The sequence below is a fragment of the Paroedura picta genome, chromosome 2 (genome assembly GCF_049243985.1).
Source record: "Paroedura picta isolate Pp20150507F chromosome 2, Ppicta_v3.0, whole genome shotgun sequence".
NCBI classification, from domain to species: Eukaryota; Metazoa; Chordata; class Lepidosauria; order Squamata; family Gekkonidae; genus Paroedura; species Paroedura picta.
The window spans coordinates 70,070,220-70,098,064 of NC_135370.1; the positions used below are offsets into that span (position 1 = coordinate 70,070,220).

Genomic DNA, 27,845 nt, shown 5'->3' on the forward strand with positions numbered 1-27,845 from the left:
GAAGTCTCCCCCTTCCTAGGGCCCCAGAAAGACACAAAAGTCTCTATGGAATGACTTTGTCCTGTCAATGTAGAATAACAAACCCTCCTAATATCCAATGTAGGGTCTTCTCAGTCTCAGATCCAAGTGAAGGAAAGAAAACTGGTAAAACTATTTCCGGAGTCAAGTGAAATCTGGAGACTCAAGTGAAGTACTACCTTATTAAACATTTTCAAAAAGGGGGGATCCACTCTGAGGTCTACCAATTCAGTCATCCTCCTGGCAGAGCAACTGCCACTAAAAAGGCCACCTTTCATAAGAGCAATACTAAAGGAAATGGGGCCAAGTGTTCAAATGATGCTTTCTTTTAAAATATTATTTGCAGATCTTGAAGTGAGCAGTCAGGTGGAGAAGAAGCCATTGCCACTGTTGCTACCACTGTTGCTTCCACTGGGAAAGGACCAGAGCCCCAGCCCCACTGCCCTGGTTCCTCTGTGGATATTATCTTTTCTCTTATCCAAAACCTCAGATGAGAGAGGGCTGCCCTTCTGTTTATCCTTTTGTAAATGGTCCATTGTCTAGGACCTATTTCAGAGTATTATCTTCCATGTTCAAAACTGTCCAAAGAGCTCTGTTAAAGGGAGGTAGATCTCAGCCCAACCAACCTGCTTGGAGTGGCAGGGGTATTCACACTGGAAGGACAGCTTCACCCTGTCCAGGAAGGCATACAAAAAATTGTATAGCCTTGCTAGAAGTGAGAGGAGGCATGACCTAACCAGTGTGAACAACTTCCCCCAATGAAGTTTTCTTTTGCTTTATGGTATGCGTTACGCAGAGTGTTACTGAAACCAAACTCAGGTCAGCCTTGACAATCCCACATTGGACAACTGTGTAATGATGTACCTGTGAAAAAGACAGCATATTAAAGCATCCTTTTAGCATCAGAGGAGAGTCCCCAACCACTGTCCCTCTGCGCAATATTGCCACCAACACATGAATCAGTTCAGGGCACCCCACCAGGATTATATAAACTACAGAAAGCCCATATAATTTTCAGCTATGTGGCACAAGCTGCATCATTCTGTAGTTATACTACAAGAACGTGTCTAGAGGCACAAACAAGCAAAAAGTCCCAAGCCAAAAGCTAGGAACAACAACAAAAAGGATCCTTAACATTTGTCTTTTCACAGCCATTACTAGTACCATGCCTCATAACTCTAGAACCAAGAGACAGCCCATATTTCTGTAACAGGGGCTACAAAGATAAGGTATCCAAGCAAACTAACCTGAAGAATGGAGATGATGTCTCAAACCAAGAGCCCTGGAATTTCATCCATCTCAGGCCCCACTAGAATTAAGACAACATGGAGCAGCTATGAGAAGTGCCTCCTGTTTTTCTCTTCCTTGCAATGTCAGAAAGCTATGTGCCAGCTTAATACTTCTCCTCATACATGATTCAATCTATTGCCAATACTAGCAAACACCTATGACTCGTTCACTGGTTTAGTGGCTAATATTCTGCATTTGCAGAAGTCATGTCCATTTCTATGCATCAAAGACAGCTGAAAAGTTCTATCAATTTGTTCTGGAATGGCTGGGATATTGCTTTGCAGAGATGTTGATCTTCCCCATGGAAACTGACATTTTTTTTTGTGGGGGGGGGGGAGAGTTGTAAAGGTTTACTGTTGTTCCCAATGCTTTCTAGCAGCTATATACAGTACTGTAGTAGAAGACAATCTACTAATATAAATCTGATGTTAATATATTGCTACTAACCAGCTCTATTCTTTTTATTCTTTGGTCAAACTTAGTTATCAATTTGATGAGGAAAAGCCAAGATTTTAATCCTGGCAAAATGGATGTGCCCTAATTGTCAGAGGAGAAACATATTAGTATATTAGTTCTTTAACACTCTTTTTGAGTCTCAAGTAGTACATAACACAAAACGTCACAAAAATAGTTAGAGGGGTACTACAAAAAGGGCTTCTTAAAAGCTGCATCAGAAGCATTCTTCAATTAATAACAACACACTTTTGGACTTAATCTAATGGATACCCCAAGAGGATTCAAAGGAAAAAAGATAATAAAATACTATATATTTTATTTTTGAACAGAACAATTTTATTTAATATTTTCAAGCATCTAAACCTTTACTGTATACATGATACAAATATATACAAAAAAACTTATTTCAGAATTGTTTAAACCCATCTTTTAAATTGTTAAATAAAAAATATAGACTGAAAATATTGCCTGAAAAATACCATATAGGATTAATAAATGTAAAACCCATTGACAGAATCTTCCATTATAATGAGTGAACAGCTTCTAATTGCATTTTATCCATTAGTTCATTATTTTATCAAATTACAGAATCAATTTTAGGAACCTGAGTCAAATCCAGGTTTCATCTTCCTTCCTTCTAGTAGGAAGAGAGAGATGCACAATGGCATAATACAGTCCCATTACATTACTTCCTGAAGCGTTTAAAAAGTGGGTGGACATGTTTATTTGAAGACGCTTTGCTTCGTGAGGTTTGATACTCCATATAGACTGTATCATCTGCTCCAGACATAGAGCTCATTGTACCATGATGTCGAGAAACCTAGAATAAGAGAACACATAACCAGTAAGTTCAGTGCCATTCTACCTATTCCTACCATGAAAAATAATGTGCTCTACCCATACAAATTTGCCCTTCAGTAAAAATCTCCTATAGGGGATTATGGCAGGTACACCCTCACTGGGTGGCAGCCAGACAGAAGTGATGGCTCTGACAATGGGGTACCACCCTCACATAGTACAGCTCTGTCTTCACAACAGCCTACTCTTCAATAATTAGCATCACTCTCCTTGTGGCTATGCAGATATCAACAAGCTTGAGTCTTAATGCCGGGGTCTGGGAGAAAGTTTAGTTCTCGAGTGTCTACTGTGAGATGTACGTATCTATCTATGTTTTTCTATAAGACTAAATTGTCATCATTTATTCTAGTGTGGAAAAGCATTCACATGGATACAACATTGTAGGGGCTGCAAAACCTGCCCAACACTCCTGATCCACTGACAGGAACATGGAAGCAAAAGGCTAGAGGTTTAAACCAGTCTGGTATAGCAGAGTTAGGACCACACTTGAAAACAAGCCAGGCTTGCCTCTTTGGTTTGCCCATGGAAAAAGCCTCAAAGATGGATGGGAGGATAGCAGTACACATATAACTTTTTCCTTTTGTTCATCATTGGGACTACTGCTACTGCTGTAGGCAGAGTGGTATGTGTGTGACAGCTTCTTCTCTGGAGGAGGCAGGGGTGGTGAGTTACTGATGTGTAGAGCAGAATGATTGCCCCCGCAATATGAAACTTTATGGACTTTTAATAACATATCCACTTGCCTGAGTTGACTTTGAGCCATACTCTCCTGCAACAACCTCTTCCTCAGCATCCATGTCAGAAGCCTGCAAAACCTTTTGGAGGAGCTGCTGCTGTTCTTCTTTGGATGAAAACATAAGTTCTTCTTCCTCCATACCTGCAAGCTTAGTAATCACCTGGGAATCAGAAAGAAACACAACTGTTAATTTCTTCACTGTTCACCGACAAGAGAAGTACTTGGTGAATTAAAGGGCCGTAGGAATATAGATCACTGGTTTGCAGAATGTTCACTTTGTTAACCAGTGGAATAAATACTGATATCAGTGATAAGTGATAATTCTTAAAATAGTTCAGTAAGCTAACAATATGAAAGAGTGCACTTTGTTTTATACTTTGTTAGATTAGACTGGCACTGTGGGGGATTTTTTGAGCGTCCTCTCCCCAGCTTAGATTTCTGTGACAATGCAAATGTAGGAAAAATCACATGGCCTTCTGTTCTCACATCACTGGGTCAAAGCCATAAGTCACTGAACCACACATTAAGAAGAGAAGTACAATATGTCCAGCAAACAAATATTTTCAGTATAGTGGTCATGGATCTCCCCTCCCCTCAGCTTTTACTACTGTACAGACAACACAAACCAAAAATATAATAAGGTCAGTGCAAAGTTGCTTTTCTCTAGTTATAGTACTATTAACCCACTTATACAATGGAAAGTTGGTTCCTGTAAAAATAATTGGGAGTACCATTCTCTAAAAATATGGAGACAAAATTACCTTAAAACTGTAGCCTTGATCTACCAGAAACCGCTGGCGTTTGGTTGAGTATGCCATTTCTTGAGTGTCCTGGGAGACCAGAGAATAAAAGAAGGCATTGTACTCCTCTGCAACCATCCCTACAGCAAAAGTTATACTGGCAGGTTAGTAGACATAAAAGGCATATACAAGAGAGTAAAGAACAATGACAATGAAGAATTTAACACGCCAAATGACATTGTCAAAGTCTTAGGTGTGGTGTGACCATGGATAGGAATGCTTTACTCCATGCAGTCCCTGCTACAGCCTGCTGAACACCAGCAAATGCTGTCCCTGGGGGAGAAAGGACTCTTAAGACAGTGTAACAACGTTTGTGTCCAGTGGCACCTTCAAGTTTTATTCAAGGTACAAGCTTCCATTGGTTACTTCTGCATCTGAACACTAATTAGTCCTTCCTGGCAACTAATCCCTCCCCCTACTTATATGTAACATTTGAAGAAATCTGTTTTTATGTAACTGAAGGAACACGCATCTACACATGCTAAGTCTCTCAGTCCTTGTTATAGCCCGAGAACTTGCACAACCCTTGTCCATCATCTTCGGGACCTCTTTAAGGACTGGAAATGTCCCAGAGGATTGGAAGAGAGCAAACGTTATTCCGATCTTCAAAAAAGGGAGGAAGAATGACATGGGAAACTACAGACCAGTGAGTCTGACCTCTGTTGTGGGGAAGATAATGGAGCAGATATTAAAGGGAGCAATCTGCAAACATCTGGAGGACAATTTGGTGATCCAAGGAAGTCAGCATGGATTTGTCTCCAACAGGTCCTGTCAGACCAACCTGGTTTCCTTTTTTGACCAAGTAACAGGTTTGCTGGATTGTGGAAATTCGGTTGATGTTGTTTACTTGGATTTTAGTAAAGCTTTTGATAAAGGTTCCCCATGATGTTCTGATGGATAAGTTGAAGGACTGCAATCTGGATTTTCAGATAGTTAGGTGGATAGGGAATTGGTTAGAGAACTGCACTCAAAGAGTTGTTGTCAATGGTGTTTCATCAGACTGGAGGGAGGTGAGTAGTGGGGTACCGCAGGGCTCGGTGCTCAGTCCAGTACTTTTTAATATATTTATTAATGATCTTTATTAATGAAGGGGTGGAGGGACTACTCATCAAGTTTGCAGATGACACCAAATACTCCAGAAGATAGAGACAGAGTTCAACGAGATCTGAACACAATGGAAAAATGGGCAAATGAGAACAAGATGCAATTTAATAAAGATAAGTGTAAAGTTCTGCATCTGGGTCAGAAAAATGAAAAGCATGCCTACTGGATGGGGGATATGCTTCTAGGTAACTGTGTGTGAACGAGACCTTGGGTTACTTGTGGATTATAAGCTAAACATGAGCAGGCAGTGTGATGCAGCGGTAAAAAAGGCAAATACCATTTTAGGCTATATCAACAGGGGCATCACATCAAAATCACAAGATGTCATAGTCCCATTGTATACGGCAGTGGTCCCCAACCCCCGGTCCGGGGACCGGCACCGGTCCGTAGATCAGTCGGTACCGGGCCGCAGCTCCTCCTGGCCCTCTTCCCCGGCTGCTGCCTCAGGGGCTGCCCTGCCACTCTGCCACCAGCTCACCTTTGGTGCTCTCCGGTGGCTACCATGGCTGGGGCTCCCTCTTGGTGTGGCACTGCGCAGCTGCTGCTGGCAGTGCCCCCCCAGCGGGCGGCAGGAAGTCAGGGGCACTGGCGGGAAAGAAAGTGGAGCAGTGGCTCAGGCGGTGGTGGCGACGTCCCTCAGCAAAAGACTTCCCCCCCCCCCCCGGGCCTCAGTAAAATTGTCAAGTGTTGGCCGGTCCCCAGTGATAAAAAGGTTGGGGACCACTGGTATACGGCACTAGTCAGACCACACCTGGAGTACTGTGTGCAGTTCTGGAGGCCTCACTTCAAGAAGGACATAGATAAAATTGAAAGGGTACAGAGGAGAGCAACGAGGATGATCTTGGGCCAAAAGACCAAGCCCTATGAAGATAGGTTGAGGGACTTGGGAAAGTTCAGCCTGGAGAAAAGGAGGTTCAGAGAGGACATGATAGCCCTCTTTAAGTATTTGAAAGGTTGTCACTTGGAGGAGGGCAGGATGCTGTTTCCGTTGGCTGCAGAGGAAAGGACGCGCAGTAATGGATTTAAACTGCAAGTACAATGATATAGGCTAGATATCAGGGAAAAAAAATTCACAGTCAGAGTAGTTCAGCAGTGGAATAGGCTGCCTAAGGAGGTGGTGAGCTCCCCCTCACTGGCAATCTTCAAGCAAAGGTTGGATACACACTTTTCTCTATCTATATGTAGTGGTTGAGGAAATTTAGTTTCATTGTAGCTAAAGCAGTGTGCATGCACACAAAAGCTTATACTTTGAATAAAACTTTAAGGTGCCACTGGACTCAAACTTTGTTCTGTTGTTTCCAACAGCTGAAATTATCTCAGGGCAGTGTGTGTGTATTGGGGGGGAGGGGAGGAAGAGGGTCTGTAGCAGGAGGGAACTGGTGAAAATCATACCCTTCAGTGAAAGATTTTTGGATCCAATACCCTGTGCTTAAATGTGATGACTTTACTTTCTTATTCCCAATGTTACATAGTTTTAAAAACAAAGAAAATATACACAAATTTCTCTTTCTTCTCCTATTTGGTATTATTGCTTTGTTCCCTGATTTCAGAATTTTGTGTATTTTGTATGCATTATCTTAGTTCTTTAAGCAAACTTTTCTAAACAAGCTTATGGTTGGCAGGGAAGATGACAGAATATTGTGGTAATCAAGCAAGGAAATTCGATATGGAAATATTCACCCAAGAAACACACAGGTGTAGCAGCCATCTATTGGGCATTTTAAAAGTGCAACTACACACTTGGGTCAAATTTGCTACAGTTTTCAAGGCTGCATCATAACTTGAGTGACTCCTGACTAATCAAGGGGTCTGGAGGCAACCTGGGTCCGTCTGACTGCTTTACGTCAATGGAGAAAGAAAGTATGTTCCCTCAAACCCCAAACCACAGTAATAAGAGGAAGTGAAACAATTGCCGTGGAAGTTCAATAAGAACAATTAAAATGCAGCCCCTTGGGACTAAGGTCTGCTAAAGCATGTCTTTAAAGACATACCAAATGCTAATCCTAAATGTCATATGAGGAGTAATTAAGCAGGAAGGAAAAAGGGAAAGATGGCCCCCTACCGCAGTACTTTTTTTAACTACTCTTGAATTTTGTTTTAACCTGTGACCTTGAGCTGACAGTAATAAAGCAGGACAATGGCAAATTGCACATGCTTAGTTGGCTAGATGAGTTGACTTCTGTTACTTTCACGCTTGAGTGTTCCATTAAAATTCAAGGCACTGATGGCACAAGACTTCATGTACCTTTTTTAGCTCTCAGCACTCGTCCCAATCTTTGAGCCTCCTGTCTTCGAGACCCACCATGGGATGAAATCTGAATCAGAACATTGGCTTCTGGCAGATCAAAGGATGTGTCACCTACCTACAATACAAAAGGAGCCTCTAAGCAGCAGGCCACATTAATCAAAGCAAGTATGAATGAGCCACATTGACTTGTGTGTTATAATGAACATTCATCAATGATACAGTGAGTCACAACAAGTTTTTTAGGTTGTCCACAACAAGCAATCTAACACTGCAAGCCAATTTAATAATCAGGAAGAATGTATTTTATTACCTTGGAAATGAAGATGGTGTTGATTTTGGGATTGTGTTTGAAATTTTGCAAGATCTGCATTCTCTCCCCCTGTGCCGTAGGTCCATAAATATAAGGTCTAAAACAGAGAAACACAGAGAACAAATGTATAAGAGTATATTAAACAGTCTAAAAAATGTACATGTTTAAAAATTATCTGCTTCACACAACATTCTCTTTTTTAGCATTAGTACTTAACGCTTGTGGATACACTCAACTGGGGACAAAAGTGTTCTGCCAGACACCCTCCTTCCATAGAAATAAATCTTGACAGTGGTAAACATTATTCATTTGATGTGCGCCTCTTGACTCAACAAACCAGTGGGCTGAAGATATCTGGTAATCCCACATGAAAGGACAGAAGCAGCTGTTAAAATAGAAAAAAGGTGTTTTCTTTGCTTAAATCTACTGAGCTAGTGCATTAACAGCTGTATTCTTCTCCTTTTCCACTTGTGTCCTTGAGCACCAAAATGCTGTTTGGATTCAATGCTTTTACTCTCATGCAAGAAGAGACAAATCCCAATATGTGAATGATAAATTAGCACTCAAGCCAACATTTTATCCCTGCTCTCCTTATGGCATGTTGTCCAGATGTTTGAACAGTTTAGTGGAGGAAAACAGTCAAAGAGTGCAATGTTTTCATTAATAGGATAATCTGCAAACATTTGCTCTCAAAAAGCCATGATAAATATGGAACAGTCATATTTGTTGATTTCTGAAGTCTTATCAGAAGATGATAAGTGCAGGCATCATTGTAAACAAATGTCTTCACAAAAGCCATAGGAACAATGAAACAAGAGATGATTATGTGAAAATGTGGATTTTGGTCTCCTTGAAGATATCTCATTTTTCAGGTGTGTCAGATACTACGAACAATTTCACAATCTCACTTAGAAAAATTATTACAGTATTTGCTGGCGTATAAGACTACTTTTCCCCCCTGAAAAACATGCCTCCAAGTGGGGGGGTTGTCCTATACGCCGGGTGCACTTCAGTTGGGATAGACATAGCTGCCCATAGTGGCCCATAGTACTGTAATGTAATGTAACAAACTCTATATTTTGAGTGGAAATGTTGGGGGGTCGTCTTATACGCTCAGTCGTCTTATACGCCGGCAAATACGGTATCAGTTTAATCATTTAACATTATAGTATGTACATATAGCTACCATGAACTAATGGGAAAGAGTGTGAATGTAAATAAATATGACATTCAATACTACATCTTATATAAAAGGGCACCGAATTGATTCTGGAGAGTTCTACTGATTATTCTTTGCCATCAGCATAAAATGAAACATAACTCTATGATACAATCATGAGTTTAGAGCTAATACACACACACATAATCACACTGATGCGAGGGACATAGTAGCCAACACTTAGAAGGAATTCCCCCCAAAACAAATATTTCCATTTATTTCAGCAGAGGGACCCAGTTCATATGAAATATTCCTTTGCATGTATACAGGAATGAAGCGAACTGGGATCTCTTTTTTCTGTGTACGTTCAAATGTGCACAGGGATACCATAGTGATTCTATTTTTGTTTCATTTTGATGCAAAAGGGAACCACTGCTTTTATGTTACAACAGCTACAGAGTTCCCAAAGATAGTGCAGACTATAAATCCCATAAGCAAACAAACTTTCTTCAAAGATGTGATATATATATATATATATATATATCAACCATATCCATAAGACTAATGGCCTTTTCAAAAGAGTTTATACTGTAATAATATCCTAGTTGATATGTTATATGTTATGATTATTATATTTGTTGTGATGTTCCATGTAATTACCTCATGATGTTTTATTTAAACCACCCAGAGCCATATGGAAGGGCAGTATAAACATCTAAATAAATAAATAATAAATTCTTATGTCAGTTTTCAAGCTCTTTGGTCAAGTGGATATTGCATTTTTGCTGCAGTGAAATTGCTATATTTCAGATGTATACAAGGGCATTACAAACTCGGTCATTTCATATTTAATTATTTTGTTGAAAAGACTGAGTTATCAATAATGGTATTTTTAAACATGGAACAAAAGTGTACAGGGAGTTACAGTACATCAATTTATCACCAATGCAAACGAATGCACTCTCTATACGGAGAAAAACCATAAATGTTCATTGTTGATGCGGCAGTTGCATTCATTGCTTTACTCTGCATACTTGTGGGAATCCTCAGTTAACTGCAATTTCCCAGTCAACAAAATAAGTTGCCTCTGAAACCAACTACAAGCAGCTACTATACTTCTATGTGGAAATTCTCAGAGCATATGAAATATGTCCCATCAGAAGCAGCCCTCGAATGGACAATGCTTTCTAGAGACAAGAGTGGGCCCTCTGATCATAAAGCAGCCATTTAAAATCCTGTATTTTAATGAAATGCAAGCAGATGAAAGAGCTTAAAAATCCAAAGTGATAAATCCTGGAGAGATTCCTTCACTCCGAGGTTTACACAGCTGTCTTTCATTCATCAATACTCACTTGCCCAGCCTAACCGCATACTCCTTTAGAGCAAAGACATTGTCTGCAAAGACGATGATCTTGTCATTCCTTCGTTCATGAAACTTAATCAGGAACTGGCAAGCTCTGAATTTGTTTGGGTTCATGGTATAAAGCAGTATCCGCTTCTTTGTTTTAATAGCTACATATTCCCTGTAGAACTCAGGAGACATTGGACACCAAACCTTTAAAAATAAACACACACACAATTAGATTTCAGGTATTTCAATAAGAATTCAAAGGAACACTGATACAAGTCTAGTATGTATGTAATATGATATAAATGCTGAATTAATTATGAAGAGTTAATGCTTGCAGCAAGAATGCTGGGAATTATTTAAAACTCTGTAAAAGTAGTGAGAAAGGGTAGGGAGATATATTGACAATCTCCTCAAGACAAGACAAAAAGAAGTTCCTCATGTGAAGTGAGATGAGTGACGTGATTACCTTCCTTTTGTTAAAGAAAATGCCAAAATGTGTTTGTGGACAAAAGCACTGCAACACATGCATGAGAAGAATGCAACACAGCTAGGTGATAGTATACATCATACCAAATGGGTCTCCTTGGCAATGCAAGGTCATGGTGGCATAAAAAGTCTGGGGGCTGCTTAGTGGGATGCCAGATGCAGTGCAAGGGGCCATACCTACCATGTTCTCCTTTCTATATTATTCCTAGTCTGGAACTTTTTTTGTAGGGATTTACTGTCTAAGACCATGGATAGTTTCCTTAGTCGGAACAAAGGAATGAATCAACATCTTCCAACAAAGAAGTAGAGGAGATTTGGTAATTCCCATTTTAAACACACTAAACGTTAATTTTTCTGGATATGAACTTTTCTGATCATTAACTTCTTCTGGAAAAATGTGCCTCCAACTTTAATTCAGAAAAGCACAATATTTAATGGAGTTTTGTGATAACTTTCCACAACAAAAAGATGCTGGGGACTGATTTCCACCTCCTCAAGAAGGCACTTCCAGATTTCAGAGGACCACCGCTCCATAAACACATCCTGAAGAGCACTTTGCTCAGCAAAGTCCAACTTGCTGGTTGTCTCCGGCCCCAGAGCAGTATGCCTGATCTCAACCAGAGCCAGGGCCTTTTCAGCCCTGGCTCTAGCCTAGTGAAATAAGCTGCCAGTAGAGAGCCAGATCCTTACAGAACTCTCTAATTTCCAATGGCCTGCAAAATGGCGCTCTTTCACCAGGCATTTGGACTTCTGTCGAGGCTGCTTGGTCCCACCTAAGCTGGGCCAGGAACTGAAATTCCTTGGCTTGTCAGGGATAATTAATGGATGGAGCGAATGTAAAAACTTTTAAACAAATGTTTAGGTTATTATGTATTTTATTGTCTGTACTAGCTTCAAAGTCCGTCCCTAAGAACGAGCCTAGAAAGGGTCCCGTCCCCTGGCCCCCGGGCAGCTCATTAGCAGGGCCAAGACAGAGCACCTTAGCAGGCAGTCAGCAGGCCGGGAGGCCCTCGTCAGCAGGCCCAGCCTAGCAGGCCAAGAGGCCCTCGTAAGCAGGCCCTGCTTAGCGGGCCAAGAGGCCCTCATAAGCAGGCCCAGCCTAGCAGGCCAAGAGGCCCTCGTTAGTAGGCCCTCTACCACAGCCCTTTGCCCAGGGCCCTTATCTGCTGCTGGCTCCAGGTACTGAGGTGTCTGAGAGCAAAGAGGCTAGAGTCCAGGGACGGAGGGCAGGAGCTGCAGGCGGAGGGCCAATCAGGGCAAAGCTGGCTGCACCCTGATTGGCCCTATTCCAATTTGGACAGCTGAACACATCCCACCCCCTAGGCTGTTTTACAAATATACAGAGGAATAACAATGGATAGGGATTTGGAGTTTTTATCTATGAATTCATTGTAAGCTACCTGGAGACCATGGAGGGATAGCCTGGAAACATAACAAATAAAATAAAAATAAATAATCTTCAGCCTTCAGACAGTAAACTAATATTCATATCACTATCTCCATATTGCAGATTTTTCAAGTTGCGTAGCTATTCTGGCCATCAATCTCAAGAATGTTAAATAAATCAAAGCAGAATAAATAAGCATGGACATGAACCAAACAGGGCTTCTCAGATCACACAACTATTTCCTCCAGGCCAGACTCCCCAGGGATTCTGAGGGGTTTTTGTTTTTGTTTTTTTGAGGGGGGGGAAGGCGGGCATCATCTGTACATGGAATTGAGGTTACTGTGATGGGTAAGTGGTTGTGAATTCCTTGCATTCTGCAGGGGGTTGAACTAAATGACCCTGGAGGCCCCTTCCAACTCTTATTATTCTATGATTCTAACAAGCACTGCCCTCTGCTGTCACTGGGATGAACTGACTGTTCAGCAATTTACAAAGCAGAAGCTGGCCAACCCAACTGGCTCAGAATATATTTTTCATGTGTGATATATTTAGAAGTACATATCTGAAAGACAGTGAAAAGGCAAAGAAGATATTTAGCTATTCTCCCATTGTGTGAACAAAATGTATAATCTACATTGAGCAACCAGAGTCTAACGCTCTCTCATCATTCTGTGATAACTACAGCATGCAAATAACAAGCATCTTTATAGACAAACTGACACACAGCAGCATATAAGGCTTGGTGAGAGCCAGCTTGGTCTAGTGGTTAGGAGCATGGATTTCTAATCTGGCAAGTTGGATTTGATTCTTCATTCCCCCACATGCAGCCAGCTGGGTGACCTTGGGCTCGCCACAGCACTTGTTCTGACAAAACAGTAAGATCAGGGCTCTCTCAGAGTCACCGACCTTACAGGGTGTCTGTTATGGGGAGAGGAAAGGGAAGGCGATTGTAAGCAACTTTGAGACTCCTTCAGGTAGAGAAAAGCAGCATATAAGAACTCTTTTTCTTCTTCTTAAAAAAAGGAAACTGAACAATCACCTGACAATTTCTACAGCAGAATTTCTCATTGGGCATGCGATATCTTGAATAATAAAAGAACTTATAAATGTAATCATTACTAAAACCATGCATATCTGCACTTCTGGAAAGAGGGAAAGTTCACAAAGAAACTCCTAGTACCTTCTCCGATCAATCTGTTGGGCCCTATGAAAATCCGCTGCTGAGGGTAAGTGGGGGCAAGCAACTAAATCCCTTTTGAATTCACCAACTTGTGCGTATGAATTGGAAGAAGGCTGTTTTGGCAAATGCCTTCTTCCTGCATGGTCTGGATGGTTTTTTTAGGTGAAGTGGGGACATAGGAAAACTGCTGGGGGAGTGGGAAGGTGTTAAAAATTGCTCGCAGAAACTCAGCTCTGGTCACAGAAGCTACTGTATTCACCAGAAGCTACAGATTTAATGTTAGGAAATAGTCTATGTTTAAAAGATGGCTTAAGGAAATAATGACAATTTGCTTATTTCAAATTCTGTAGGAAAAAAGCCAGTACCACAGTAACATTACAGTATATGGGGAAGGTGTCCAGAACGAGCCCTTAAAAAAAATTAAGAAACACAATACAAAATGTTAATTGTTGACCCATTATGCATGGCGGCAGCCATACTGGGCTGCCGCTATTCCCCACGTGTGCATGGGGGAGGGGCTACCCCGGCACTTGCTGGCTGCCCCAACGCAACGGCCCTACGGACACAACACGGGGCTGGAAGCACTCCGCAGCAATAACTGTAGCCGTGGGGGGGAGCGGGGACATGGGACCCTCACTGCATGATGGCGTCTCCCCACCCCAACCATGCAACAACATGGTACACCATTCAATTTATGCATGAAATCTGATGGCATAAGTTACTAGTTACATAGTTAAAAGACACTTTTATTTAAATGTTCATAGGTTGCCTTTCCCAATGAAGAATTCAAGGCGGCTTTATTGATGCAGAAGTATGTATGAATTGCTTTACATGTTCTAGCCCTGGCAATAAAGGTAGTTCTAACCTGATTTCAGCAACCCTTGGCTCAAATAAAATGGAGGCAAGGACATAACTTATCTTCAGCTGCAAAGTTCTGTTCAAATTTAATGGAAATCAGAGACAGTTTAGATAAGAGTTTTCTGTTATCTTTTGTCTGTTAGAGAAAAGTTAGAAAAGCAGCAGCAAGGAAACCTCCTGTGGAACTAATGGCCATGATTAATCTGTATGCATGTTGGACATTACACTAAAGGACACTCAAGTGCTATCTATCCCAAAATTTATAGAAAGCGTTTTATACTATTATAATAGCTCTCTTAAATGCAACCCCTTTGTTTTCAAAGATTTGAACGTAAAGAAATTGTTTCTAAATTATGTAGTTTCAAAATTCATGTACAGGAGGCTAATAATATTTCTGATGGCTTTTAAAAATGTTTGTGCAAGTAGACTTACTTTCATCATGCCGTCACTATGCCACAGAGGCTAAGCAAATGTATGGGTATGCGGATAACCTCTGCATCGTTTGACAGGTTTACTTATTTTGTTCCCTAATGACTTTTTTGTTCCCTAATGACTTTTTTGTTCACTAAGCTGCATTTGAAAATTATCTACATGTTCAGCAATTCAGGAAATGCAACAACATTGGCGACAAGCAGGGCATTAATTACCTCAGCACATTGGACTTTAGCGATGTAGCCATTGTTCTGTAGTTCCATCCAGTTGGCTTCATACAATTTAGGCCCAATGAGGAAATTCAAGTCTACGATTTTGTCATCTTCTCTCACAAGGGTAGCTGTCAGTCCAAGCTTGCAATGGGCTTGCACAATGGTGAGTACACGTCTGAACATTTTTGCTAAAGAATTACACAGGAACAGATTGTGATTTAGCTTCTAAAAGGACTGCAGGAAAAGACATTCCAGTGAGAACTCAATGCGGTTAATTTATATTAAGTGTAGAAGACAAAAAATCAGCCCTTTTGCAGAGATTGGAGACCTATGTCTTAACAGATACATTTAAAGTGCTCCCTGACATTTTAATAGTGAAGTTGGACAGATCTTTGGATACTTAATTCAGGTGACTGGAGCTGTGAAGGGATAAGAAATACATTGGGGGATATAAAAAACCTGAAACAGATTTCCTCAGTGGCTGTTGCTAGGCAACTACAGTATTCCAGGATGGGTTTCTGTGAACAAAAAGGGAGTAAGGGCAAGGCTGTTTTTGGCCTTTGAGGGAGAACTCATTAGGATTCTGGGCTCCAGGATGGTAAATTCCTGGAGATTTTGTGGTGGTGTCTGAAGAAGGCAGAGTTTGTAGAGGGGAGACAGATATTATGCCATATAACTCAACCTACAAAGCATTGATTTTATCTATGGGTGCCATTTGAAGTTTAGTTGCAATTCTGACAGATTTTCAGCCCCCATCAGAAGGCTGGCAACCCTAGGCCTAGAAACAATCTCTCAGTAACTTGAGATCATCTGACTTGCATACTCAAGTAGGTCAGGCTGTTTACTACAGTTCAACACCAGCCAGCCTCTGAAAGCCAGTGAGGCATAACAGTTAGAACAGGTTTTCTCAACCAGGGTTTTGTGAAACTCTGGGGTTTCTTGGTGGCCAAGGAAGGGTTTCCTAAATGGTTGGCAGTTAACTTATTTTTATATATATATATATATATGTATATATGTATATATGTATATATGTATATATGTATATGTATATATATATATGTATATGTATATGTGTATGTATGTATGTATGTATGTATGTATATATATATATATATATATATATGTATATGTATATGTATATGTGTATGTATGTATGTATGTATGTGTATATATATATATATATATATATATATATATATATATATATATATATATATATATATATATATATATATATATATATATATATATATATATATATATTACATTTGCTAAACATTTAGCTTGTAATACGGCTATATATAGCCATGTCAACTTGCCCCCCCCCTCCTAAAATGGCCAATGATGGGCCTGGAGGGGGTGGGAAGGGGTGGGGCCAAGGGTGGCCATGTACACAGTTATGCTTTCCAACCATATTCTGCACAATCATGTCACTTCTGGGGTTTCTTGAAGCCACAAGAATATTTCAGGGGTTTCTCAATTGTTAAAGAGTTGAGAAGGGCTGAGTTAGATCTTAGGAGAAAGGACTGAGAGACTCAGGTTCGAATCCTCATCTTGTTGAAGACGTGATTTTTGTAAAGATCACATATTTATTTATTAGATTATTTAATAACCAGTGGGGGTGTGTGCATATTCAGGTTTACCCAAATTGATTGGCCCCTGGACAAGCTCTGTTGGGCAGTCAGCTATAAACCAAGCTGGCTAGCAGCGCTCCAGCCAAATCTGCAGGAAAGTTCTCCTCACAGGATCAACTCCTTGGCAGGTTCTGTTGAGCATTCTAATATAACTGGGCTGCCCAGAGGTGCCTCATTCAATTAGCTCCAGGGGGGGCTCTGTTAGGCAATCTGGTCTAAACTGGACTGTCCAGCAGGGGCTGCAGGGAGAGTTATCCCAGCATGATTGGTTCCTTGGTGAGCTTTGCTGAGCAGTCCCATCTAAACTGGGAAGCCCAGCAGAGACTCATCTGAGCCTTAGGGGAGAGTACTCCCTCAGGATCAGCTGCTTGGTGGGCTCTGTTGGGCAGTCTAGTAGGGCCCTAGCCAGGCTTGTGGGGAGAGTTCTACTGGAAGGTTTGGCTGTTTAGCTAGCTCTTTGGGACCCATACCCAAAAACATTGATAGAAAAAATTGCACATCCCTAGCTGCCACTCAGCTAAATGGTCTCAGGGTGACTTACAACATTAAAACCAATAAGTCAAAAACAACATAAAAAGAAGTAGCATGAAATATAAATGTTTTAAATATTAAAATATTGAAGTTACTATACAACCATTAAAACATGCCAAATATCCTTTGAATATCCTCCAAAGGCCAACCTAAATAATTCAGCTTTGCATGCCTGGCAAAAATTAAACAAATCCAGCAGGGCACAGATGTTATCTGAGAGTGTACCCCCATAGGTAGGTAGGGGCCACAACTGAGAAGGCCCTTCCCCTGGTGACAGCTAATTGAGCTATCCTGTGGCCAGGCACTTACAAGAGGGTCCTAGATGATGATCAAAGGGATCATTGTAATGGGAAACGCAGTCCTGTAAACATGAAGGTCCAAGACCCTCCCTCACAGGGTTATAAATAAAAAGGAAAAGAGGAGAATAATATGAGCTGCTTTGGAGTTGCCATTAGTCAGCTGACTTTGAGGGCAAAATAAACAAATCTCCACCTCAATATTAAAAAAAAATTTTTTTTCATACTACCTAGATGCAGAAAAATGACCATACATGCATACCTATATTATTAAAAATAAAACAAAGGAGTATTCCACCACATGTCATCTGTGGTGTTCAGCTGCCCCCTGACTTTTGGTTCCCACTGTCTTTTGGTTCCCACTGTCTTTTGGTACTTGTATTTTAATAATTGGTTTTAGGGGTTAAAGGGGTTTTATTTATTTATTTATTTAGATTTATATACCGCCCTCCCCGAAGGCTCAGGGGATTGGATTGTTTTTACCATGTAACTTGTCACGAACCGGCTTTGCTGAGAGTGGCGGGTAATAAATCCAAATCATCATCATCATCTATGCAAAATGATTCTGGGACTATGATTTACCATTTTGGTTGCCAATTCCTATTTTACCGATGGAATCCTGAGGCTGAATGAGCAAGTAATAAGCACATTGGCTAAATTGATATGCAAGTCCAAATGCTGTAAACTAGATCATCACAGTGGCTGTTTCTTTCAGCACTAGTGAAATCAGAGGAGCCATCACAATCATCATTAAGCAATCTATGAAATATGTCCTACTTGTTTTGAGAGATCTTTGAAGGTAACTATCATGTCAAAATCTTACACCAATATTATGTCTTAAAAAATGTATGACTCTGAAGCACCGTGCAACTATTTCATCCCAAATCACATTACAGAGTAAAATCATCGGGAACTATGTAGCTCACTAATGCTGGACTTGACAGGGGGAAAGGCACTGTTTGGAGATGTGAACATTCTTTCTTTACCAGGTATGGTGTGTACTTCGTCCAGAATCATAAGGCCCCACTCTTGACTCTTCAACCACTCCATTACTTTCTCGGCTTCCCATGACCTCTTTGTTGTGTGTCCCAACATAGAATAGGTGCTGATTGCAATGGAACAGCCAATAGGCTTGTCTTTGGCATCTGAAGTGAAACGACATATTTGGCTGTCATCTATAGTAGACCACATTTTGAACTGGGCTTTCCACTGCTCCACTGAAACTGCAGAATTGCCAAGCACTAGGCACCGCTTGCGGACTGTAGAAGCAGCCGTCACTCCTACAAGTGACTTGCCTGCCCCTGGGGGAAACAAAAACAAGGAGTGATCAACAAAATCTATGGAAGGATAACCACTGTTCATAGGGCAAAGAGAAAAAGGGCATCTACAAAATCCCTGAAACAAATAAACAGATCAATCTCACTAAGTTATTCAGGAGCACTCTGAATGCTTACTTCAGAAGCAAAGACCATACAAAGTCATTCCTCATTAATGTTCTTACCACAATAATGTGGAAAACATTTAGAAAATCTACCAGACAGCGCTCAAAACAAACATGATGGCTCAACTGCTAAAGACAAGCAAAGAAGACAACTTTGGAACCATAGATAAATCTGCTTAGGGCTAAAAATGATGTAACAAGTATTTAACTGTAAGCATTCCCATCAACACCCTTGCCTTCAGCAAAATAAGTCCTGTTTTAGAGTACCCAATGCCCCCTGCAAAACCAAAGTGAAATTATGCAATGTTTACCAGAATTAAGTCCCACTATGTCCACCAGAGAATACTGGCAGGCAATTATGAAACAGGCTGACGCTGCATGTCTGATAACAGAATTCTTAGCTTAAATCCCATCAACTCACCACAGGGCAAGACAATAACACCAGATCTAGCACGGCCATTCCCAAACATTTTTCTTAAGCTCTTCTCCTGGTATGGTCGAAGAACAGCTGTGGGTTTCAGGTCTATGTTGATATCAGGATTCACTGAATCATTTCTGAAGTCATATTCTGCTAGTAGAGGGTACTCCAGCTGAATGCAGCGCTTCTGAAGTTCTTCAATCATTTCCTAAAGAAAAACAGGCACAAAAATGGGGGGGGGGGAGAGAAAGAAAGAAACTTTAGTTTAAAGGACAAGTGCTGACGTGGTGACCCTGCTGCAACAGAGGTATGAGATAAAGGCTCCAAGATTAGTCTGGAGACTTTGGGGGAGGATCAAGGGGAACCTGGAGATGATTCTCAGGGAGTGGCATTAATGCATTGGTCCAGGGATGCAGCCAGCCCTCTGAGCCAACCCTACAAGATAGATGTAAAAAATTCTATGTAACCCTTTGTTCTTTGCATAGGTTCACATGGACATATGTCTTCTGTGACTGTCTCATTCTTGCTGCAGCTACAATAAAATAAAATAAATAAATATAAAAAGGTTTCCAGTCTGGCATGTTTTTGGGTAACATCACATTAGGCAAAAGGATCCTGTTTGTCCCTAGGGCCATCAATTCTGCATCATTATTTCAGTACTTAGCCAGGTTCATGCTCATGCTAACTAGCTTCCCATACTGAGCATACATGACTTTAAGCTAAAAGGGGTGATTCAGGAGAGAATGCTGCATTTTGATATTATATGCCGACTTTTTAAGAACCAAAAAGAACGATTCCCTCAGAAAGATCATATTCAGTGAAATCATGTGGTTTGTTTCCAGGATTCTTCTGGACTTTGTTTCCCTTATGGCACAGACAGCCACATATTCCTCCCTCATTTTAACCTTCTTCTGTAGTGGAAACAAGCCCAGGAGTTAAAGAATATTAAATGTAGTTTTCCTTGTTAAACTAGCTGCATTTGTGCTAAAATGGCCCCACTTTCCCCTCACTGTGAAGTATGCTAGGGACCACAAAAATTCATATTCCAATATAAATCATGTCTAAGACAAATTTTGTGTCACTGACTTACAGGAAATTCTGCTGTGGCCTAAAGGTTATCATAAGACACTTCTGGTCTAGCCAGTTTGGTGTAGTGGTTAGGAGCGTGGACTTCTAATCTGGCATGCCGGGTTCGATTCTGTACTCCCCCACATGCAGCCAGCTGGGTGACCTTGGGCTCGCCACGGCACTGATAAAACTGTTCTGACCGAGCAGTGATATCAGGGCTCTCTCAGCCTCACCCACCCCACAGGGTGTCTGTTGTGGGGAGAGGAATGGGAAGGCGAATGTAAGCCGCTTTGAGCCTCCTTCAGGTAGGGAAAAGCGGCATATAAGAACCAACTCTTCTTCTCCTTCTATTGGAATTGATGTTGATATACTAAGGCTGCAGTCTCAAATCTAAATTTTAAAGCTCCCTGAAGGCAAATATGGCCCACATGCACCACTGAGTCTAGGGACTCTTCAAGATGCAGAAGGGCCACCGATATCACATTCCTTCTACCATTCAATGGAGAGGGGTGATATTAATACGAGAACCACAGGGGGCACCAGCCATCAAATGAAGTCTTGCTATTTAACAATGCTCAGCGTTCTAAGGCATGGTTCAGAAATGACCACAAGCCTTGAAGATTCTTGGGCAGTTCTTGCAGCCATGTGCTTTATTCCCTCCTCTGGCTTCGGTTTCCAGGACAAACCAGTTTGTCATTCGTGGTCAGAACCACAAACTGCAGTTTGCTGTCTTTCCTGTAAATCAAGATTGAAATTCTGGCTTACAGGGACCATAGTATGTGGTTCAGATGTAACATGCTTGCTATGTTAGAGCCAATGAACCCCGGCTTCCTCACATCACATGAAATCATGGTGAATCTTCAGATGTGTATTACCTGCTTCACTTCAAACGATACAGTCTGGGTTTCCTCCTCTTCCTCTTCATCCTTGTCCATTTGTTCGTAAAACTCAAATAAATCAGCAGGGACATCTGATTTGCTTTGAGCATCTGTCCCTTGCGAAGTTGAGGGACCACTGCCCCCTTCACTGGACTTGGAAATCTAGAACAGGAATTCAAGAGTAGCTAATTATGTGGCAAAAAAACGGACTACAGCTCTATTAGAGGGATTAAACCATGAACTAATGACTGTATGAAGACTCATCTGAAGTGTTAGTAATTATAGTGTAACAATATTCTGATGAAAGTCCTAAATGAGCTGCAAAGGGAAACTTAGAAGAGTATATGTGTGGCAAGAAAAATACTGAAATAGACACAATTCACACACCACTTTGCCATTAACAGTTTATAGCAAGGGTAGTCAACCTGTGGTCCTCCAGATGTCCATGGACTACAATTCCCATGAGCCCCTGCCAGCATTTGCCCCTGCCAGCATTTGCCCCTGCCAGCGTTTGCTGGTTGACTACCCCTGGCTTATATGATTTGCTAGGTTAGGCAACATAATATTTATTCAAGTTTTTTTTTAAGCAAAACCTGTAAATAGCATTGTGGGGCAATTTAATTTGAACCATGGGGTGTGTGAAGATTTCGTTTTAATTTCTATATAATTTCCCCAATCTCATGTTTGTTCTCCAGACAGAATCTCCTATACATTTTCTTTCATGTGACAAATAATTGTTCCTGGAGGGAGAAGTAGGAGAACAAGGAGAGAAGAAAAGCTGACTTTTTTTTTTTATACCCTCCTTTTCAATACCCGAAGAAGTGCCAAAGCAGCTTGCAAATATCTTTCCCTTCCTCTCCCCACAACAGATACCTGTGAGGTGGGTGGGGCTAAGAGAACTTTAAGATAACTGCTCTGTGAGAACAGCTCTAAGAAAACTGTGACTGGCCCAAGGTCCCCCAAGCTGGCTGCATGTGGAGGAGTGGAAAATCAAACCAAGTTCTCCAAATGAGAGTCCACCACTCTACCCATTACATTGTGCTGGCTGTCACCGATAAAGCTGGTATTAATGTAGTTATCTGCAGTTCCAACGTACAGCCGATTTACTTGTGAATGTTTCCATGATGAGTTCTGTTTCTTCCCCCTCTGCATTTCTCAGGCGGCAGTCTCTAATAACCTGATCCTGGAGAAGCTGCTGAATGACTTCAGGGTGTGCACTTTCTACAAAATACCTAGGCAGCAGAGACAGGGAAGCAGAATCCATAGATTTTAGAAAGGCCAACCTGCATGTACAATTTACTAATCTCCACACTTCCGTTAGGTTGGATTGGTATCCAGTATGAAGCTATGCTGCAGTTTCAATTTGGTTGCAGTTCTTACAGCATGATTCTTAATAGGGAAGACAGACTTCCTATTAAGTTTTATTTATTGATTACATTTTTATACCGCCCTCCCCAGAGGCTCAGGCAGTTTACATAAAACGTATAAACAGTACAAGAAACAATCTATAACATATAAATAACCATAACATTAATACTACTAATTGATAATTGTAACAGTGCAAACAGGTCCAGGAGCAGAGTGCATCTTCTATTTAAAATCAAAGTATCAGGCAGGAAATGTTAATTCCTCTTCCAACTGAAAAGGGAGGGCCAACTGTACCCTATTGGAGAAGAAACTCTACCAGACCATGGAGAGAGAGAGAACTAAATAATTTGTCCAAAGCTATGACTGTGTAAGATACACCACCATTAAAAATTCAAAACCACTGGGTCCCAAATGGCATTACTAAAATCTCTGTTCCTTTCTGGAATGGACAGATAATAAACATCATAATCATCCTTTTATTCTTATGGTTTGCCATTCCCTAGTCGGCACAAGGTGGGTAATATCAACGTTAAAAACAAATAATTTCTATAATTAAAATTACATACACAATACACAATTGAGAAAGGGGTAGAGGTGAGTATGGACATTTCCTCAACAAAACAAACTATCAGTGAAGAGCAACCTGTGAGAGGTTTAGAAATATTTCTTGCACCTCATAAGTACAAGTACCAGCTTACCTGTTATGCTTCAAGACCAGCTTTACCTTCCCATAGCTGACAGTGCATAGCTGCAAAATGAAAATATTAATTAGAGACATAACACTGGGCTGGAACTGGTTCGCATTAAGATCGGACCCCTCTCCCCGGAGGGGGGAGGCCAGTACTAAACTGACCTGGTTCCCCAGAGTGTTCCATCCTATGCCCAATTATCCTCCGTTCCCTTCTGCTCATCCAGTGGGCCTGTACGGGAATAGTTTTAATCGCCATCATTGTGACTTAGTCATTGTTTTAATGGGGTTTTAATGGGGAATTTTAATGGTTAATATATTGTATCTGTATTAAAATGTTGTGAACCGCCGCGAGCCGGTTTCCGAGAGCGGCGGTCATACAAATCAAATAAATAATAATAATAATAATAATTATGCACATAATGATGCATTCTCAGAGAAACATTACCAGCTGATTTTGCAAAATCTCTAAATCAGGAATTAAACAGTCCAGGGAAGAAGATACAACTGTACACTGTAAAAGAGAACTTGCAGTCCTAAACTTCCCCCAAAGTTGGTTTAGACAATACATATGCCATGGGGAATGTTTCACTTCTCTCTTGGTTGTAGCTATTTAGCCAAAATTATCACAAAATCATCATTCACTGTGTTGTGGATTTCCTTATCTCTGTCTTATGTTGTTGTACCAGCCGCTGGGAGAGAAAACACCCACTATGCGATGGGCAATTATTTCAGTGATGAAAAGCTCAGCATGGTGATGACTATTCTCCATGACAAACATATAACTAACAGTTCTTATTCTTATGAGAAAACTTTGCAGAATTCTTTTCCAAGTTTACACCAAACAGCAAATATAATTTATTTCCAAGTTCCTATAACAGATTTTGCTCCTCTGTCACTAGTGCAAGCTGCAGCATCTGTCTGCTGAAGCTAACATATAGCACATTTTTTGTCTCTGGAAACGCCTTAAAGTTTATTAATTTTGTGCTAGGAAGTAACTTAACACTCGTAAAGAATCATTGTATTTGCACATTGATGACAGGACTAACTTCAAGCATGACAGCAGATCCCTTTCTTTCATTACATTGCACCTCCACTGTCTCACCCTTTTAACTCAGAACACATACATGAGTAAAGCAAGCAAATGACAATCTCCAATAAAGTTTTACCTTAATAAACTGAATTATACCATCTGGTACACCAGTCTTACTCAGCTTTTGCAAATATTCAGTTATGTCACTTGTTTGCAAACCAACACTGACAGCAGCATAGAGGGAATAGGCAGTCAGTTTATATTCATGTACATGGGTGGGTCGGCAGACTGGCTCAGCTATTGCAACCAAAAAATCTTGGGCGTACTTGTAAACAGGTGAAAAGGCTTCAAGGAAAATATGTCCATCAGGGGCCTGAAAAAACAAACACATACCATCGGTAATATTATCTGAAAACAGCATAAGGAGCTTCACCATTGCTTTTATGCACTCAGTAAGGGAAAATGCTTTTATTTACCTGGCAGTGCATAGACAGCATTATCCAACAGACAGATCATGATCAGCATGAATAAGTTTTCTGGGAGAACACTCAGGAAACATACTACCTTTTTCTGAGAGTTCTCTTCCAGTTCCAGTTCTCTTCACCTGTTTTTGTGAATGGCAATTGAACCCAAAGGACTGTTTTATTGTTTTATTGTTCTAGCATACTGCATATTTGTGAATGCTGTGATGCTGTTTACTAATTTGCTACTAATTTATTATCTCCTTTTATCTGTACTCTCATGTTCCCTGTTCTATTGTCTGACGTGTGCATGCATGCAAAAGCTCACGCCTTGAATAAATCTTTGTTGGTCTTAAAGGTGTCATTGGGCTCCAATTTTGTTCTGCTACTTCAGACCAACACCAGTACCCACCTGTATCTATTGAAGAGAGACAATCAGAAGGAACTCTCTAGAATTTGGCCAGGATCCTGGACCAGTATCTCAGTTTAATTTCTTACTCGAGGAGTCTGCCTGAAGAAATGATTTAATTCACAATGGCTCTGAAGATAATATAGCCATGTAACAGAATTTTTTTCTAATTTTGCACATTACTACAAAATAGACATCAGATTCAGGAGTTTTCATTTGTTCTCAAGTCTTCTCAACAAACATAAACAAGCCTGTAATAACTGATTTTTGTTGGCTTCCCCCAGACATCTGAATATTCATATGCTACTACAGAAATGACAGATGCAGTAAGGGAATTGCAAACTGATAAGAGCAAATTTAATAAACTGAAAAAGTCATGAAAATAAACTTGGTATTGGATCAGCTTCTCAATTTTTTTTGAAATGCTTAAAAGAAATGTCAGCTCTTCTTTTTAAACTGGTCTGTCTTTGTGCACAAACATCACCAATTTCGAGTGATGTCATTCTTGATATTTTTTATTTACTAGTCTTTATTAAAAGCTAGGAAAAGTTTTTGCAATGTTACATGCTTATTGGGACTTACCACCCACAGTGGACGTGAGGAATGATCTGCCTTTAGCAACATCTGACTGCGGTAGTCTTTGGCTCCATATTCATCCACTTTGGTTCCAGAGTCTTCCACTTGCTTCCCTGCTGCTGAGGGAACCGCTTCCTGGGAATCTCTGCCTGAGGTATCATATACTTCTTCTTCCTCCTCCTCATAATGTCGTTTCTTAGATTTCTTCTTATCTGAACATAAAAATCAACTGGTTTTTAAAAACCAAAACCATGTAGTTAAACATTTTTCAGAGGTACAGAAACCGTAGAATGATAATGTCTGTACAACATGAACAAGGTAGGAAACAAGACCCTTTGGTGCTCCTTTCTCTACTAGAAATCATCTACTTTTTTGATATCTTCCTTTAGTTACCTCAACACAAGAATTAGGGTTACCTTCAACCGTTGGTTAAGTTCTAATTCATATTTCACCCTGAAGGAAGGAAAAATATTCAAAAAATCCAGTGAGCAAAGGCAGACAGTGACAAACCACCTCTGCTGGTGTCTTGCTCAGAAGACCCTAAAGCAGGGGTAGTCAACCTGTGGTCCTCCAGATGTCCATGGATTACAATTCCCATGAGCCCCTGCCAGCACTTTCTGGCAGGGGATCATGGGAATTGTAGTCCATGAACATCTGGAGGACCACAGGTTGACTACCCCTACCCTAAAGAATAGCTGTAAATTGACAGCGACTTAACAGCACCTGCCACGACCACCAAATTATGCCAGCATGTAACTATGCCTCCATGAATCTCATTTCATGGCCAGATATTGAGGATCCCTATCAAAGTGCACACATATCTGTTTACATCTCCCAAGGAGGAGAAAGCGAAGCGCAGCAAACAGAAATCTCCTCTCTCCTAACCTAATCACTATGGTTGTCCTGGCAAGGCCAAGGCAAGGCTCACTCAATGCCAATGCCCCACCCTGTATACTTAAAGATAAGAAAGCACCTTGATAGTGCCCCTCCCCACTAAGGAGCACCTTCATCTCATCCTCATGGTAAGGGGGTACTACTATCATGGGGGGGGGGGGAACCAACACGAGGAAGATTTAGAAAACAAAAACCGTGCAGACCGCAGGGTGTTCCCTGAGCTGGATGGAAGGTAGGAAGGCTGAGCTTAGGAAACAACAGCCAGGCCGCTTCTCATTTACTTAATTCCGTAATTTAAAAGGGCGCGGGGACCAGCACCCCTCAAAATACAGCCCACAGCCCTTCTCTCCAAGGTAGAGCACCCCGGCTGTTCTTCCCCTGGCCTACTGGAATCTTCTGGACAACATTCATTTCAGAAGGAGCGTCAGGCCCTCTCTTCAGAGACAGGGGGGCTGTTCTGCTTGGCGCTCCGGGGGCTCCGGGAGCCAAATGGCGCGCCCTTCTCCCAAAGCAAGCGAGAAGCCAAGGGTCGCGCCAGAGGCCAGAGACGCCCCCCCCCCCCAATAGGAAACAGCCGCAGCGGGCGGGTCGGAAGGCTGTGTGCTGAAGCCGCCGCCTGCTCACCTCGCTCCTTCCTGCCCATCTCTCACGCCAGCCTCGCCCGGCTTCCCAAGCGCACCGCCCTCCAGCCCCGCCGCTTCCGGAGCACGAGAGACAGATTAAGAGTGAATCCGGTTTCTTCGCCGGCCAGAGCAACTGCGGAAAGGGCCGTCAGGCTGGCCTTGCTCGAGGAGGGGCTCTCGACTTCGGGCTGCTGCAGGCTTGCGAGACGAGCTGTCGCCAAGTGAGCGTAATAGTTTGCTGCAGCAGCATTTTTGCACGGCAGCAAAGGTTTGGATGGACTGGGCGCCGCTGGTTTTGCTCTTCGCTGGGATGATCGGGGGGGGGGGGGGAATCAGCGTTACTCGTCCCCTCAATCGTTGGCTGGAATTGGGATCGGGCGCGGAGGAAACACGGGAGTTGCTGTAACGCTGCTGCTCTCGCACCGATGGACGTGAACACCAGGCTGGGCAGGGGGAAAGGGGAATTCATTTCAAAACACACAAACAAGCAGCTGGTCGCAGACCTAGTTTTGAGGCAGATGGAAATGGATACAAATCGGACATCTCAATGGCAGGACCAAGACTGTTCTCCAACTGGTTTTTGACCTGCCACATTCAACAAAATTCAAAATAACTTCAAAGGAATGATAGCTTGAAACCGCT

At 41.5% G+C, this 27,845-nt stretch overlaps 1 protein-coding gene across 2 annotated transcripts; it reads right to left on the minus strand.

Annotated features, from left to right (window-relative positions):
* Positions 1-2,063: 2,063 nt before the first annotated feature.
* On the minus strand, positions 2,064-27,355 carry ERCC3 (ERCC excision repair 3, TFIIH core complex helicase subunit). 2 transcript variants are annotated; one of them, XM_077320596.1, is made up of 15 exons: positions 27,205-27,355; positions 25,693-25,898; positions 24,377-24,613; positions 23,218-23,267; positions 22,248-22,383; positions 21,149-21,313; positions 19,209-19,413; positions 18,333-18,647; positions 14,889-15,073; positions 10,332-10,534; positions 7,821-7,917; positions 7,508-7,625; positions 4,120-4,238; positions 3,366-3,518; positions 2,064-2,584 (listed from the first exon to the last, which is right to left on the minus strand). In XM_077320596.1, exons 1-15 carry the CDS (start codon positions 27,221-27,223, stop codon positions 2,450-2,452), a joined length of 2,343 nt encoding a protein of 780 aa, XP_077176711.1. In that variant the 5' UTR covers positions 27,224-27,355; the 3' UTR covers positions 2,064-2,449. The 2 variants fall into 2 exon arrangements, with proteins under 2 accessions (XP_077176711.1, XP_077176712.1); XM_077320597.1 differs by lacking the exon at positions 2,064-2,584 and having other exon boundaries at positions 4,120-4,188.
* Between the last annotated feature and the right edge of the window lie 490 nt (positions 27,356-27,845).

Bases quoted from the DNA above. Each gene is read 5' to 3' on its own strand.
- ERCC3 (XM_077320596.1), bottom strand. The intron at 23,268-24,376 runs GTAAAACTTTAT...TTCATTTTGCAG, and splicing joins GTATAATTCAGTTTATTAAG to CTATGCACTGTCAGCTATGG. The intron at 15,074-18,332 runs GTAAAGAAAGAA...GTAATTCTTTAG, and splicing joins CGAAGTACACACCATACCTG to CAAAAATGTTCAGACGTGTA.